Consider the following 16,259-nt stretch of genomic DNA (forward strand, 5'->3'; position numbering starts at 1 on the left):
AACCTTCCTCATTATATAATAATAATACCTGATGATCATGTTTTAGGGTGGAAAAAATCATGGCACTCCATCTTTAAATATATAATAGTAAAAATGGCAAAAGGTTTAGGAATATGGGTAAGGCAAGATACTGTAGGGCCCTAGGTCCCTACAGGCCCTAGGGCCTGTAGGGATTGTCTTTCCCCACCCAGTATCTTTGAAATGGTAGGAAACATAAAGGGGAAGGATTGGGCCATCAGCTTCCTCTCCGGGCCTCAGGGCCAACACCTCATCATACATCCCTACTTCTACATTTTCTTCTGGATATGCTGGAGGAACTCAAGGTAAGAAAATTCTTTCCCTGACCGCTCCTCCACCAGGTGTTGGAAGAACGTAGTCTTGGATGAAGCATCGTCCTTGACGACATAAATCATGGAGCTGAATGGTCTGTCGTCTTTCAGCCAGGCGAGGAACGCACGCACTCTCTTTGACAGAAGGGTGTCCAACTCCGGGATTTGGGTCATGTCAGATGGAATAGAAGAGTGGTTGGGGCAGGCGAGAATGTCTCTGATGAACATCTCATTACAGCATTTACCAATCCACAGGTAAAACACGTTTCCACAGTCCATGAGGAAGGCCCCGTCTCGACTCAGCCTTTCAGCTGACAGGTGCAGCAGATGGGGCTGAGGAACCACTATGTCATCCAAATGGAGTGCCCCCTGGTCAGACATGTTGTCCAGGCGGTACAGGTCAGGATGGACCATACGCATCATCTGCTGCAGTGGCTTGGTTTTTAACTCACACATGGCGAAGACTCTCTCATCCAGTGTGCTGGTGCCAATCTGCAGGGCTGTCTGTTTGAGGAGTGCAAGGATGTAGAGAGGAAAGAGGCTGAGGGCTGAGGGAGCGATGAGACCAGACTGCTGCATGTTGGAAATGGTGCCCTTGTAGGCACCTAGGGAATCTACCACTGCATTCACCAGGTCATCCCGCGCATCCAACAAACTAGATGACATCACCCGATCAATGGCCATGTTAGCCAGTAGATGGGTGATGGCTTGGACATCTGCTCCGGCGTACACATCACTCAGCTGGTTTACCACCGGCAGACAAAGTGTATGGACGCGGATACGCCTCGACCCTGTACTAGATGTATAGAGAAGTGCAGCCTGGAAGCAGACCTGTGAGGAGTCTATCAGGCTATCCTCAATTGACAACTGGACAGCTATGGCAGCGTCTGGGTTTACATTGGCGAGCTCCAGTAGGTCAGGGGCTCGCACAAAGCAGTTCCCATGGAATGTATGGATAGATAAACCTCTAGTGCAACGTATTCTCATGACGGCATCAAAGCCAATATTCCTGTTGAGGTAACGCTTCACATCTTTCTGGAATTTCTCTAGCTGGGCCGGGTTGTGGACGTGGTGGAAGAATGGGTAGTAGAAGATACTGCCAGCAGAGTACTTAGACACACACGCCAGAGAAGCTAGGTCAGCATACTGGGAGCTGAGCAGGAAGAGGTCCACTCCTATGTTTTGGGAAGAGAAATCCAGAGCCAACTTCTTATAGAAGTCTGAAGTTGGACCCAGGTGCTGATCACTCTTAGTGCTTGACCTCTGATTGGGGTGTTCTTGTGACTTTAACAGACCAGCCCCCAGTGTTGGCAGCTGGGTCTGGAACACAGACACTCTCCCCCCGGTGGGGCACATGAGTTTGTAGGCTGCCTGTAAGGCAGGGCCCAAAGCACTGTGGGTCTCCTCACTGTTAATGAACATAGATGGGAGGCAGTTCAACAGGTCCTTGACCAGCTCTTTGCTTTCCTTCAGATTGACCATTAGGCTGTCATGAGATGGAATGAACACATCATCAATGTCTGAGACCACCAGCATCTGTGGCTCAGACAGGCCCTCCTGGAGTTTGTAGAAGTGGATGGTGCTGTCAAACGTCAGGAATCCTACCTGTGTCTGTGTATCCCCAGGCAACTTATCTAGGTTTTCCAGTAATGATTCACAGAAATACTTCAGATAGCCCGTCTCCACGGCATTGTGCGACACGTCGAAAACAAACAGGTAGACTGCTGGTTGAGGGGGCCTTAATGTGTATTCTGTGGAGGTAATATACTCAACAGTAGAGTTCTGGACCTCGGGTCTCTTGCTCAGTTCACCATACTCCTCTGTAACATTGTTTATCCTGTAGCAGAGGTTACACTTCCACCTGTGCGGGTCCAGGAAGATGGCAAAGGGATTCAAGTAAGTTCGGCAGGAGTGACAGCGGACTATGTTTTTTGTTGTGATCCCCAGTAACTGTTGGAGGTCTCTGAAGGGGTGGACAAGGAGTCCCAGTGGAAGTCTAGCCTTGTTGAGCAGTGCATGGGTCTGGGGAACACTGGTCAGGGTGCACCTGAATGTGTGGGGGCTGCAATTGGCCTTCTTGAGCTCAGGGCTGAGGTTGGGCTCAGGGGCCTCCAGGGGCCTGGAGGGCAGCAGGTTCCTCTCCTGCAGCAGGTTCACCTGCCTCAGGGCCTCTTGCCGCAGGTTAGGGACAGTCTGGGAATACTGCTGATAGCTAGACTGGCCATAGCAGCCTCCTTGGGAAAGCGAGAAGTCAACATCGGAGCCCTTCTGATGCTGCTGATAGGCCAGCGGAAGTTTGGGGTAACTGTAGTAACTGTAGGGCGGGACCTGGCTTGCAATGTCATTGGAGGGAGATATGGGGTCTGGGTAGCTGCCTCCCTCCAACGAATCATAGGTGTTAGGCATCGGAGAGGCTCTACCAATTGTAGGGGAGGAAGTATCAGTTTTATCTGAGCTAAATGACGAAGGGGCTGCTGCTGCCTGAGTCGAGGAACTGGCAGCAGTGCCTGACCTAGCTCCATTATTAGCAACATATCCGTACTGCACGCCTTGGTGGTGTCCTGGAGAGGAATGGACAGAAGGAATGGTCCCCGAGTAGGGTCTGGCTCCATCTGGACCCATGCTGCTGTGATTCACCAGCCCTCCAAAGGGGTCATAGGCCACAGAGGCCTGGTGGCTTTGATCATAGTGTTGGTGACCTGACGTTAAGCCTGTGCTTGCCTGGCCATTCACTGCCATCGTCAATTGACCAGGAGGAGGTTCTATACTGTACGCAAACTGCACCGTTTTTGGGGTAGGGGCTGGGTGTAAGGTGTTGTTCCCTGCGGGTTGCTGATGGAGGGGTGCATTCATTAGGGTGGGAACAGTGCTAGCAGCAATGGTCTTGGAAGACCGCAATGTCCCAAACTGGCTGCTAACCGGAGCTGAGGGGCAGGAAACAATGGGATAGACAGGAGCGCCTGGACGGCTAGACGGTGTTGTCACCAAACTGGGCTGCTGTGTGTGCGGTGTTTGGGGAGAATGGTATTGTTGCTGTCCATAGTAAGCTACTGGAGTGCCATAGGGGGCTGGCTGCTGTAGTGACTGGGAGTTCGGTTGAGCGCTTTGTGTTGGTAGTGGATTTGTAGAAATGGGGTCATTGGCTGGGATGGTACTGCTGGTATGGGTGGGTAGGTCAAAGTTTGGGTGTCCTATATTGGGAGCAACATGGTGCTGAGGGAGGTAATGTTGCTGCTGCTTCTGTTGTTGTAGTTGAATGGAGTCAGTGACTGTGGGTTGAAACTGATCAGCCTCTACTGTGGTCCGTTCAGCTTGTGCTGTCTTAGTAGAGCTCTCACCACCCTTGCTAATGGAAATTGAGGGTAGTGCCTGTCTTGCTTTCTCCCATTCTGGGTAATCATTAACCTGGCCTCCATGTCCACAAGACAAGTTGTTAGCAGACAGTGGTGTGTTGGTCATGTTAGCCGCCATTTTTCACCACCAACCTTGTTAGATAACGTTAGAAGACTAATGTTTGCTTGGCTCTCTCTGTTGCAACAAGCAAGTGGTAAACAAGATGAAGTCTGTCAATTTAATACGAATAGCTTCTCTAAGAGACCTGACTGTACAAAACTACCAAAGACAAGGATGAGTGGTTGTCTAGGAACAGGACCCACAGCCAGTGTCCTCTTAAACTTAACCAACAATGTCTGGCCTGTGTGATCTAAAGGGTGGCATCGGATGACAGGCAGCAGAATAGTACAGTTCTGGATCCTGGTTCGTGTAGAAGGGGTACTGTTGGAACTTTATATATAATCTGGTGGGAATGTGATTGTCATCCCAATGACAAGTTCCGTCAGTCATGCCTAAATATGGAGTCCATGAGACCGAAACCATTCGGGGAAGAAAAATCATACTTGTGCGGTGGCACTAGCCCCTCCAGCAGTACATGTTATTTTTAGGGGACCAAGCCCGAAGAGCTTATGGTCCCTTATTGTATTTGCCCGGATTTGTCTTCTCCCTCCTTCTACCAAAAACAGCCGTTTTGGCATAACCGTGCAGTCGGGTTTCGCGAAACTTGGCAATATGGTAGAGGGCTATGCCAAATGGTGAAGATGTGAAGCCCACGGCCATTGACCCAAAGGGTGGCGCTATAGCACTCAATTGAAAATGCAAACTTTGAACAGGCATAGCTCATGAATCATTCGTCAATAAAACTTCGATACGCATCGCGTCTCCCCATGCCGAACAACTTTCGTGTTCTGACTCCTGACTTCTGACCTTTAGTTGCGAGCTCGACGGCTTTAGCTCTTAGCCTTCTTCCTTAAGGTTATATATATATATAGATATATATATATATATATCTATATATATATATATATATATATATATATATATATATATATCTGCAAGCAGCGATAAGAGGGGCCAAGCAACACCCTCCGCTGTTCCACCCTAAGTCCTTCACTGTATGAAGCAGCAGCCCAATGTATTGGCTATACAGCAGAAGAAACATCAGAACTGGTTTGATGAGAACTCCATATACATCACCACTCTCCTCAATAACATGCATAAAGCCCACAAAGCCTCACTCAATAACCCATCCTCTGCAGTCCTGAAAAACCAATGGCAAGACCAAAGGAGAGAGGTCCAGTGTACTCTGAGGCAACTACAAAACCATTGGTGGGTATCCAAGGAGATACAATCCTATGCAGACCGGTATGACATGCACAACCTTTATGATGCAATAAAAGCCACTCATGGCCCAAGAACCCATACTGTCTGCCCCTCAAAACAGTGGATGAATCTTCCCTCATTAAGGACCATTTCTGTCATTCTGTGATGTAATATAATAATAATAATAATAAACTTTATTTATATAGCACCTTTTTTGACAGTGTCACAAAGTGCTTAACAATATACAAACAACAGTGTTACATAACAATCAATAACAATCAAACAGCAATAAAATGACATTATCAAGGGAATTAAAAGCAAACATTGGTTATCGGTTTAAAAAGGCTTTCCTATAAAAGTGGGTCTTTAATTTGGTTTTAAAAATAGCCAAGGAGCTAATAGACCTCAGTCAGATGGCAGGCTGTTCCAGAGCCTGGGAGCCCTGCTTGAAAAGGCCCTATCCCCCTTTGTCACCATTTTTAGTTCTAGGCACCTCTAGTAGGGCTAAGGTAGAGGACCTTAATTGGCGGACAGGCTGGTGGGGTTTAATAAGATCCGCTAGGTATTGCGGTGCCAGGCCATTCTGAGAGATGTGATTGGCTGAGCATCGCATAAGGTTGTGTGCCACTCAAGTGGCAGAGGGAGAGAGATGTCATAAAAACGCGAACACCTCTGAGCTACTGAAAAAGGCCCAGCAGAGACTATACTTCCTGAGGGTGCTCAGGGGCAACAACATCACACAGAGACTGCTGGTGTCCTTTTATCGCTGCTCCATGGAGAGCATACTAACGTACTGCATATGTGTGTGGTACACCAGCTGCACAGCGGCTCAGAGGAATAAGCTCCAGAGGGTCATTAACACGGCACAGAAGATCATTGGCTGCCCTCTCCCCACAGGCCCACACTGGAAGACCTACACAGATCCCGATGTCTCAAACAAACAGAACATCATAAAGGACACTTCCCACCCCGGTCACTCACTGTTCCAACTGTTGCCATCAGGCAGACGATACAGGGTGATCAAGTCAGGGACCAGCAGATTCAGTAACAGTTTTCATATATATTTTTGTGAATTGATGCACTGATCGGTTGGCACTTTTAATTTCGTTGTACATGTTACAATGACAATAAAGATCTATCTATCTATCTATTAGTTAGTAGCAGTAGGCTACTTGCTCTGATTTCAGTTCTTCGTTGTGATTGGCTGAGTATCGCATAAGGTGTGCCACACAAGTAAGTGGCAGAGGGAGAGAGATGTCATTAGACATTGTGCAACGACATTGCTCCCTTCTCCTCAGTGGCTGGAGCAATGGGCTATGTGAAGTTTGTGCACACACGCCATTTTGGAAAGAACTTGAGCCTTCATTAGTATCAGCAGTAACACCTGTGAAGGAAGTAGGTGAAGTATCTTTGGTCTCTGGGTCTGTGGAGAATATGACCTAATTCCTTATTGTATAGCTGCGTTGTTGAAATAAGTTTGAGACCCAGGCAATGTCAATTTATTGGTAAAGATGGCCCTGGTCAACAAGAAACCCCCCAGGGTCCATATGAAGCTGGCCTGTTCTGACATCACAACACTCCATATTTGGGCATGCCTGACACAGAACTCCATATATAGGAATAAAGGGACACAGAGAGACAGATACAGACATCTTGCAGGCAAAACGTTTTTAATCCATTTTTAATCCTCCAATTTAATCCAAAGATCTAAACTGTATACATCACCTAGCACCAATTGCAGGGGAGTAACTGATGACAATTAGGAGAATGGACACAGCTGATCAACAAAGTCAAAGTGCACTGCTGGGACCTTGATTGCATTTGTACTACTTATACTACTAATTCTTTGGCTTGCAGCGAGCCCACATTGTTTCTTCAGGAACAATAATTTCTTATTATTTTAACTTTAATTTGTATTTTTAGTTGTAGCTACATTTGCGTTGTTCATGACCCCAGCCCTAGAGGCTCTTTCATCGTCTCTCTAAATGATACGTAGCTTGTGTCAGATATACTCGAGGGGTTTCATGCTGTGCTCAAGGGCGCATACATAATCAAGGGGTTAATATGCTGCATTACTATGTGGGTGTATTCAGTGTGTGCAAGACCCACATGTCATTCGCTGATGTGGCAGTCAGCTGACCAATTGGGCGGGGTATTTAAGCTCACTAGACTGCATGCTTCTTCCTGCCTTCCTTCTGCATATGGTTCCTGGTTGTTATGTCCCACTACCACCCCAGCACCACTGGTGGGCTCTGTTATTTATGTTCCCCATGGGGGGTTGTTATTGTATATCTATCTCCCTGCTCTTAATGTGTAATGATGGTGTTTAATTGTGCCGAGCAGGGAGAAAAATGTAGCAGAGCCGAACGCCAAGATAAAATATTTCATGCACTTACACACTTGTATTCTCATTCTATAATAAATATTGGTTAAATCTATTTGTTAGTTATCTGACTGAATAATAAACAAACATAGTGTGAATAATACCTTTCCCTATGGTATTGGTTTCTTCTTCCAAACGTTGTGCGACAACAGGTATGCAGACACACCAGCTAATGCTGGAGGAGTAGCCCTGGCTGAAACACGAGCGTCATAACCATGCATGGCTAGCCTACTGGAGGGGTGTTGCTCACACAAGGTTAGTAGAGCATATCCCTTTTAACATAAATGAAACGAAACACACACTTACACATAACTCTGGTTAATTTTCCTCCATTGGTTACTTAACATTTTGGCTCTATAGTCATAACAGCAAGCAATCAATCATCCTATTGTAGCGACTGCTTCTTCCCAATGATTTCATTTAAACCATTTTAAAAGTAGTGAGGATGAGCCTCGATCGGCAGTTAGGCCTACAGTGACACGTTTGAACTCCAAACAAAACCTCATCAACATCTTTCTTGCTGTAGGTGGTTTATTAACAAAAGATCACACCTGTGTGAAGTGAGGGGCGCTCTTATCATCATACATCCTCATGCATCATCTCATACTGGCCAATCAGAATGCCTGTTGCCACAAATTTAAGTCATATTTGGCAGACATTTGACCTAATTTCTCCTTTCATTGTCGATAGCAAATATGAGACGTGTGGGGACAAGATGATGTAAATTTTCCCTTCATTGTCAATGGCATTTAATGTGTGTGTTGCAGACATTTTGTGGGGACAAAAGCTTACAAGGCCTCAAAAATATCAAACAAACCAATGTGATGTATGAATCTACAGAGGACTGAGGGCAGACTATGAGCTGTTAATTTTCCACAACCATCAAAGTTTATCGGTAGCACTAGCAAGTAGCAACAGAACACAATGGCCCCATTTACATGCAGAAATTAATTCGGAATGAATGGATTCATTCCAGTCATCAGAATAGAAATGCTCATGTAAACACCTCAATTGGAATAGAATATCCCATTCCGAATGAATTTTCATTCTGGTCTGGAGGGGTGGTATATACCGTTTCAATCGGTATAGATCACCATATAAACACTTTATTCCGAATGCTACTGGGAGTTTAGAATACATGTATTATTTTTGTCTTATTTTTGTCTGCCCTTTAGTAGACTATAGTGCTTTATGCCCATGTCTAAGCAGGGATGGCCATTTGGAGACATTTTATGTGCGCAGAAAAATACAAATACACCAAGTTTATAAAATGCGCTTGTTTTGGGTGGAGGTCGCGTGTGTTTGCAGGGACTGCGCTTCAAAATATATTTTTATTTTATTTCATCAGATAATAGCTGTTAGTGTTTGTCGGTTATTCATTTCTTAAGGAATAACCAACAACGGTTATGGGTTGGCCATCTCTATAGTTATATTCCGAATGAATGCTTTGGTCATGTAAACAATTGAGGAATAGGAATACTTGTATTCAGGTTCCATGTAAACAGTTGGGTATGAATCTCTGTTCGGAATGAATTCATTCATTCTGAATACATTTTGTGCATGTAACTGAGGCCAGTGACATCCATTCGATTTTTCCAGGTCAAAATGCAGAGGAAAATGACAAACAAATAGCCTAATAATAATAGACCTACTTTGTGATGTGTGTGTGTGTGTGTGTGTGTGTGTGTGTGTGTGTGTGTGTGTGTGTGTGTGTGTGTGTGTGTGTGTGTGTGTGTGTGTGTGTGTGTGTGTGTGTGTGTGTGTGTGTGTGTGTGTGTGTGTGTGTGTGTGTGTGTGTGTGTGTGTGTGTGTGTGTGTGTGTGTGTGTGTGTGTGTGTGTGTGTGTGTGTGTGTGTGTGTGTGTGTGTGTAATTAAATGATTACTATATTTACCCAGGGTATCTGGGCTAAGCTCAAGAACTTGTTTCCAGCTAGGCCCTGCTCATAGAACATTTCATCGTAGTGGTTCAATGCCTTGTTCAAGGGCACTTCGGTGGTAATTTTAACGTGTCGGACCGCTGATTCGAACTGGCGACCGGTATCAAGACCGCTCTGCAATCCGTTCGGCCACCGCTGCCACCAAGGCCAAGAGGGAAACGGCAAGAGTCGTGATCTCCGGTTTACTTCCCGTATGTGCGTGACGTGGGCACACACCTTTTTAGGAGCCAGGAAGCAGGTTGGAGTCTATTCATTTCCAATGAGAGAATGAACGTGAACACAGCTTCTGAACCATTCTTTATCTCCATGGTCACACAATATTGGACCCGATCGTCACAAGGCAAACAATATTTCCAACATGTTCATACTAAAATGGCTTTTTTAGCGAGATAAATCAGGAGAAAATCAACTTTGTTATCTCTATCCCAGAAACACACTCTTGCGAGATTTGGGGAGATAGCTGAAGAGTCCATCTGCAGTCTCTGACAACACATAAAGGGCTCCTGGCTCTGTCTCCATAAGATGTTATAAAAACTGATAATTTGTGAATATTATGACGTGAAATGAATGGACATAAAATGTGTGTTCCAATGCTTAAAGAAAGGAAGAGGAGAAAGTACTCACTCAGTTGAGTAGTTCAAAGTAATAAAGTGGCGGGTGCACGGTTCAAGTAGATACAGTCCATGGAAAAGAATACCAGCACTCACGTTATATCCAGTAGGATTCTTGTTTATTTTTTTCCTTCCTCAGCGTAAATCTAACCCTAACCCTCGAGATTTACGCTGAGGAAGGCCTCCGGGCAGAAATGTCCGTATGTTGCTTGCTGCTGGGGGATTTGAAAATGTTTTAATAAAATAAACAAGAATCCTACTGGATATAACGTGAGTGAGGTATTCTTTTCCATGGATTGTTCCAATGCTTAATAATATAATTTTCCATAACTGTCTTGGTTGATGGGGGCTGATTTGGGAATTGTCATGATTCCCAAATCAGTGTATCACTGTGCACAGTTCACAATTCACATTCACATTCACAATCGGGTCATTCACAACACCTAAATGCTTTTCTATATAAAGACAAGTTTGATTGACTATGTCACAATGCTAAAAGTTTGTGCAGCAGTAGGCTGTAATAATAAAAGATCTGTCAGGGGAGAAGCAAACCACACCTAATTAGGAGATCATTTGTAGGATTTGAGTACCATTTTGCCATAGTGTCTCCATCCGGGATCGACTATATACATATATTAAAAATCTTTGGTGTTGACTCACTGAAAGGAAACTACAAGCGAAATGGCTGTCAAGTGAGGTCAACAACAGTGCTTTGGTCCTATTGGTTGGTGCCCCGGTCAAGGTTCCCCAATGTTGAACCATGCACATGGCACGGAAATTGCTACTTATGTACCAAACAAATTTTCTCTTGTGTACTCGTATACAAATCTTTCTGTGTGGAGTTTGCATGTTCTCCCCGTGTCCCCTAACATGCAGTAATCCTGGTATCTCAACTACCTCCCCCTGGCCAGCCGGGGGCGCCTGATGGAGGGGAAAGGAACTGGTCAGAATAACGAGTTCCTTCCACGCGCTACGTCCGGCCGGAGAACTCCCCCCTGTCAGGTGAAAAGAAGCAGTTTGGACTCCTCATGCATAGAAGGAAGCATGAGGTTAGTCTGCTGCCCTCCCCAGGTTGGCAGAGGAAGTGTAGCGTCCAGGATTACAAAACAATACAAATCTTTAACAACCCTGGAAACTTGGCCCTGCCAATAACCCAGGGGTTTTCATGCCTAACACTATATATATATATATATATATATATATATATATATATATCTCTCACACTATGCATAAAATTAAGGCATGCATATGCTTGTGTCCGTGCGCTCATGATATGAGCATGTGTGTACGTTTCCATCATGGAAGCGCATGCACACATGCTATGCTGCTGGTAGTGAATGTATGTGTGTTTGCGGTGAGTCTCCTCTCTAAATCTGCCATGCAATGGTTGTGTATGATGTGTCATTGACATTGCAGACTATTAGGTACATGAAGAGAGGGATGGCTGTCTTCTCTTATTCCCCACAGCTCATCTAAACTTAGACCTGATGGCAAAGATTAGACCTTCTCTCTTACATGGAGGGATTCTGTGGTTGGATTCAAGATTTTTAAGACATGAGGTTGAGTGAAAAGCATGTAAAGAACCCATTTAGCACAAGAGAACAAAGTACCAGTGGTTCTTCTAGTGCTTACAATGTATAATTCCACACACATAATGTACATGTGGCCTAGTCATGCTTTGTAACTGCATAGGTGCTTTGCTGGGGTGTTTAGTGACATTATACTGTGTATACAGTATTCCAATTATGCAAGTTCCTGATATAGGTTTCTACTGAAATTAAGTCAATGGATCACATGTGGGGGATGTCTATTTAGATTATTACTTGCGCAAGCAGAGCGTGCAAGTATTGTGGTCGTGCATGGTACGAATGCACGTGTATGCTATAGGTATTGATGGTGACGTAATTACGTCACCATCGACAGCCAGTTATAACCCGACATTGAAACATATCTTAATTATGTCACCATCAACATCAGTATATATACCAACCAAGCATACGCACATATATAGAAGTTAGTGATTTACTGTATCACTGCCACTGCATCACTGCCACCATTTTTTTCCATGCACACATTCTTCTGACTATATGACACTTTTTAGTTTGCTGTTATGACTGGTTTTGTTGTTTACTATGAAAAGCTGCATCTCCCGCTTGCTTGTCACGCCTCCACTGACCTCATCAAACCCTTTAAACATTTGTACCTGCCGATGTATCAAAACACTGACGATTATTGGGCTGTGTTTGGCAGTATAGGACTATTTCATAAATCACGTGAGCCCTGTTGTGAGTTGATTCCAGCGGTTGGTTCTGTGCAGTCCTACGTTCCATTAATAAATGAGACTGTGGCTGGCGGTTTCGGAGTGAGTGAGTAACTCCTTCAGGTACAGAAGGGTGCATGTCCATGGATGTCTTGGAAGTTGGTATGACTATGACACCATATGGGTTCTGTATTCACTGTATTCTACTCACCATGTGTTCCCTCCTTACTGGTCTTGATAGGAAGGCAGAAAGATCTGTAACCGAATCAACACATTTTGAACTTATTTTTGTAGCAAACCAGCTCAGTGGCCTTGAGGTTAGAAGCAGTGTCCGCCCTGAGGCTGGGAGGTTGGGGTTTAATCCCCAGGCAAATCACACCAAAGTCCCCGGGACATACTAGCATCACATCCAGGGGGTATACTTGTACATCAAGTTGCCTCATGCTATTGTCTTTATTCAGAACGCAGCCATCTTGCCAGCAAGGTGCTACCTATAGGTGCTACTGCTACTTCCCATAGACAGCCCATACATCCAAACAGAAAAGTCCTCTCTAATTATATTAAACAACGTCAAAATCACAAACATTGCAGCTGTAGGGTAAGCTTGAATTATCCTCTTTCTATCTGCAAAGTGTTTGTTTCATAAAAATCCATCCACGCGGCAGATTGCCGCGTTGGCCAGATTCCCGGAAAAGCTTGCCCAGCAGCATTCTGCTGCGTGGGTGGAGCTTCATTTCCATCCACCAGCTGTCTAAAAAACCTAGGACAAATAAAGAGGATAGAGCACGGAGGTGCGGCCCGGTCTCCTGCGGGAGGTTTGCACGTGCTCAGTGTAAACAGGAACTGCGATGATGGAGTGTTCCAGCAGAGGTGCTAGATAGAAAGCTCATAACTTGTGATGTAAATAATGAGATCCAGTTTGAGTTGAGAATTAAACAGCAGTCACCCTTCCCTTTTCAAATGTTTTATATCATCCACAGCACTTGAATGAACAGTATCCATGTTCCTTTGTCATTTCACAAAAATAAAAGTTTGATGTACTAAAGAACATGGAAAATCCACAAAAGAAAATATACAAAAACATTAACATTTAGTAAATACTTATCTTTATCTTTGTTGTCTGTTATACACAAAAAAATGTTATGAAATTGATGTACTTTTTAAAATAAAAACAAAATCAACGTTGTACTATTCTCTTTTTTTGATATCTTTTTTATTATTTCAGTTCAGGGTCAGCAACTCTCATGCACCTCTAGCACCTCTGCTGGAACACTCCATCATCGCAGTTCCTGTTTACACTGCACACGTGCAAACCTCCCGCAGGAGACCAGGCCGCACCTCCGTGCTCTATCCTCTTTATTTGTCCTAGCTAAAAACCAGGAAGAGACGCCGGCAGACAGCGGCTTTTGGCCGTGCATGGAAGCCCAGGTGTGCCTGCGCTGAATGTGATACACATGGCTCCAATTAACATATATATATATAATGGCGTTGCATTGGCTACAACACATATGAAGCGCGTGTAGGACTGTGACAAAGCGAGCATACCAAGTCCCCAAGGGTCTTATGTTCCACTAGCCTCGGAGACCACAGGCGTTTTAATGTTCCACAGGTCCTATATGTTCACAGTTCCCAGGGTCCTGTGTTGTCAGGTTTTCCCCAGGTCCTGTTTGTATTCTGTTAAGCCCTACTGTACTGTATATAGGGCTCTATACTAGGCACCTTCCTGTTTTTCGCTACACACTAAATAATTTTGCTGAAAATAGAGTGAAACGGGTGATAACCTATTACATCATTGCAGGCACTTACTAGCGCAGGCCTGCCTCATGAGGCTCAAGGCCTTGCCTGCCTTACTGTCAAATGATGCAAGAATCACAGCGATGGGAGCGTGGTTTATGTAGATCTGGATAACCTAGTACCCTAGCTGGGAATATAGGACCTTTTTGTCGTGTTCCCAGAACCCTGGGGAATATATGACCCTGGAAACATAGTAATAGGACCCTGACGACATAGAGATGACGCCCAAACAACTATATTTGATAACTAAATTAAAGAGTTGTTCTGACATACTTGAAACAGCAAAGAAACGAAAGGGTCGTTGTCTTCAATATTGTTTTGTCATAGTTATATGTGAACTTTGTTGTAGATAGGAAGGTTAGGATATTCTCTTGCACTAAAGAACACAAAGCCAGTGTGGGTGATGGCTGATTTAAGCAGTCACACCTGGCCTGAGTCAGATTAATTAGACCCTGAGCTAAGTGTGACTACACACCAGTTGTTCATTTTGATCTCGATACACACAGGATAAATCAGCCATCCCCACACACTCTCATGACAGTACATCTGCCCTTGCTTGTATCGTCTTGCCCACTCTCTCAAAATAATCTACACAGTATATGTGGCCGTGAGTGTTGGAGGAACTCCCATCAAAGCCACAGAGGTGGTCTATAGAGTATAGAGAGTGGCCGTCCCGCCCCCTTTGAGGGCACCGGAAGAGAATTTCTTAGAAAGAAGAAAATAAAAATGTTTTTCAACATTGTGTTTATTGTCATGATTTGTCAGGAGCCGAGTTGGCTTTGTCCAATGTTTAAAGGTCTTTAATAAATACTTTCTGAAACGTCCATGGAAAAATGAATGGGAAATTCATTCCGGTGTCCTCGTCGTTTTGAAAGGGTAGCAACTGCGATGCTCTATAATCCACAATAAAAAATTAGCTTGAAGTCTATGGAAAAAGCAGTGCTTGGAGATAATTTGAATAATTCAGGAAGTCAGGAATTAGCTGCTGAGGTTTCAGGGATATTTATCTTAGTCCGGCAGCCAACATGCTTCTTTTGTTTAAAGTTGGAAATTTGGTATATAGTCTTTTTTTTATTGGCCTAAAATATTGTCTATATAGCATACATTCATGAATCCAGTTGCTGACCGGCTATCGGTATTGAGCAATTTATTTTATACGGGGATATATGTGATCATACCATGAACCATATATAAGGCAAATTTCATTGTGACATGTCAAACTAGGGGGTTTTCATGATTCTGAATCCAGAATTAGTTTTGCACAAAAACTCTTTGGGCTAAAAACAACCATGGCTAAAAACAACCATTGATGTTTTTTGCCCTGTGTTTTTTGTGCAAAACTAATGCTTGGAATGAATTCAGAATCATGAAAAACCCTTGCTTCTTAAAGCATAACGAAATGTTGACATTTTTGCCTTATATGGTTGTTAATGGTATGGTTTGGTCACATATAAACCCCTATAAAATAAATTGCTCAATGCTGACAGCCGGCCAGCAAGTGGATTCATGGATGTGTATAGACAATATTTTAGGTTAAAAAAAAATTCCCACTCCACACCCCTGGCTGCCGGACTATCTTCACAAGTCTGTTCAAACAGAAAAAAAAGGCAAAGACAATACTTGAAGTCCCCACAGTATACACAAAAAAATCAGCGAGGCAGTTATGATTGTATGCTAGAATCCCAAAATACCCACTTAAACTTAAAGATCTATATTTTTTTAATAACGGTGATGATATGAATCGGCAACAGTTTCCTGTTGTTAGACTCCTTGCCAACAAAATATTCACCTTTATAGCTCCAAGCCAGTGTTTTCTGACTGACTGTGATTGGGGTTGACAGCTGCAGAAACAAAGGATGTGTGTGATTGCCAGAAAGATATATCAGTGACCTACCAAACAATGTAACTTGAGGAGTGAGTGATATACTGAGCATTGTGTGCTGCACCTTCTCACAAGATCAGAGTCCAATCCATTCCTCCTTGTTTTCCACCTGTAAATCAGGCAGTCACACTGAGACACATGACATTTGCATTCCACAACTTCTTGTTACCTTCCGGCTCCACACTTTTCTTTGGCTAGCTATCCAATAAGTGTCACCTTCCGGCATCACTCTTTTCTTTGGCTAGCTAGCTAAAAGTGTCACCTTCCAGGTGTCACTCTTTTCTTTGGCTAGAATAGATCTACTTATATAAATGAACTCTGAGTATTCTGAACACCAATTGCATGGTCACATGCCACATTACCCGTGTGTGTATGCTCTGCTAAATCAATTGGTGTACGAATTAAA

The 16,259-nt window shown here is 44.0% G+C and overlaps 1 protein-coding gene across 1 annotated transcript; it reads right to left on the reverse strand.

The window, feature by feature from the left end:
* Positions 1–287: 287 nt before the first annotated feature.
* LOC306939405 (protein transport protein Sec24B-like) lies at positions 288–3,800 on the reverse strand (the record flags this gene model as incomplete). The annotated part of the gene is made up of 1 exon (XM_079523994.1): positions 288–3,800. The coding sequence occupies one exon, from the start codon at positions 3,798–3,800 to the stop codon at positions 288–290; it is 3,513 nt and encodes a 1,170-aa protein (XP_079380120.1).
* Positions 3,801–16,259: the final 12,459 nt, after the last annotated feature.

The sequence above is a fragment of the Electrona antarctica genome (assembly GCF_951216825.1).
Source record: "Electrona antarctica genome assembly, chromosome: 16".
NCBI classification, from domain to species: domain Eukaryota; kingdom Metazoa; phylum Chordata; class Actinopteri; order Myctophiformes; family Myctophidae; genus Electrona; species Electrona antarctica.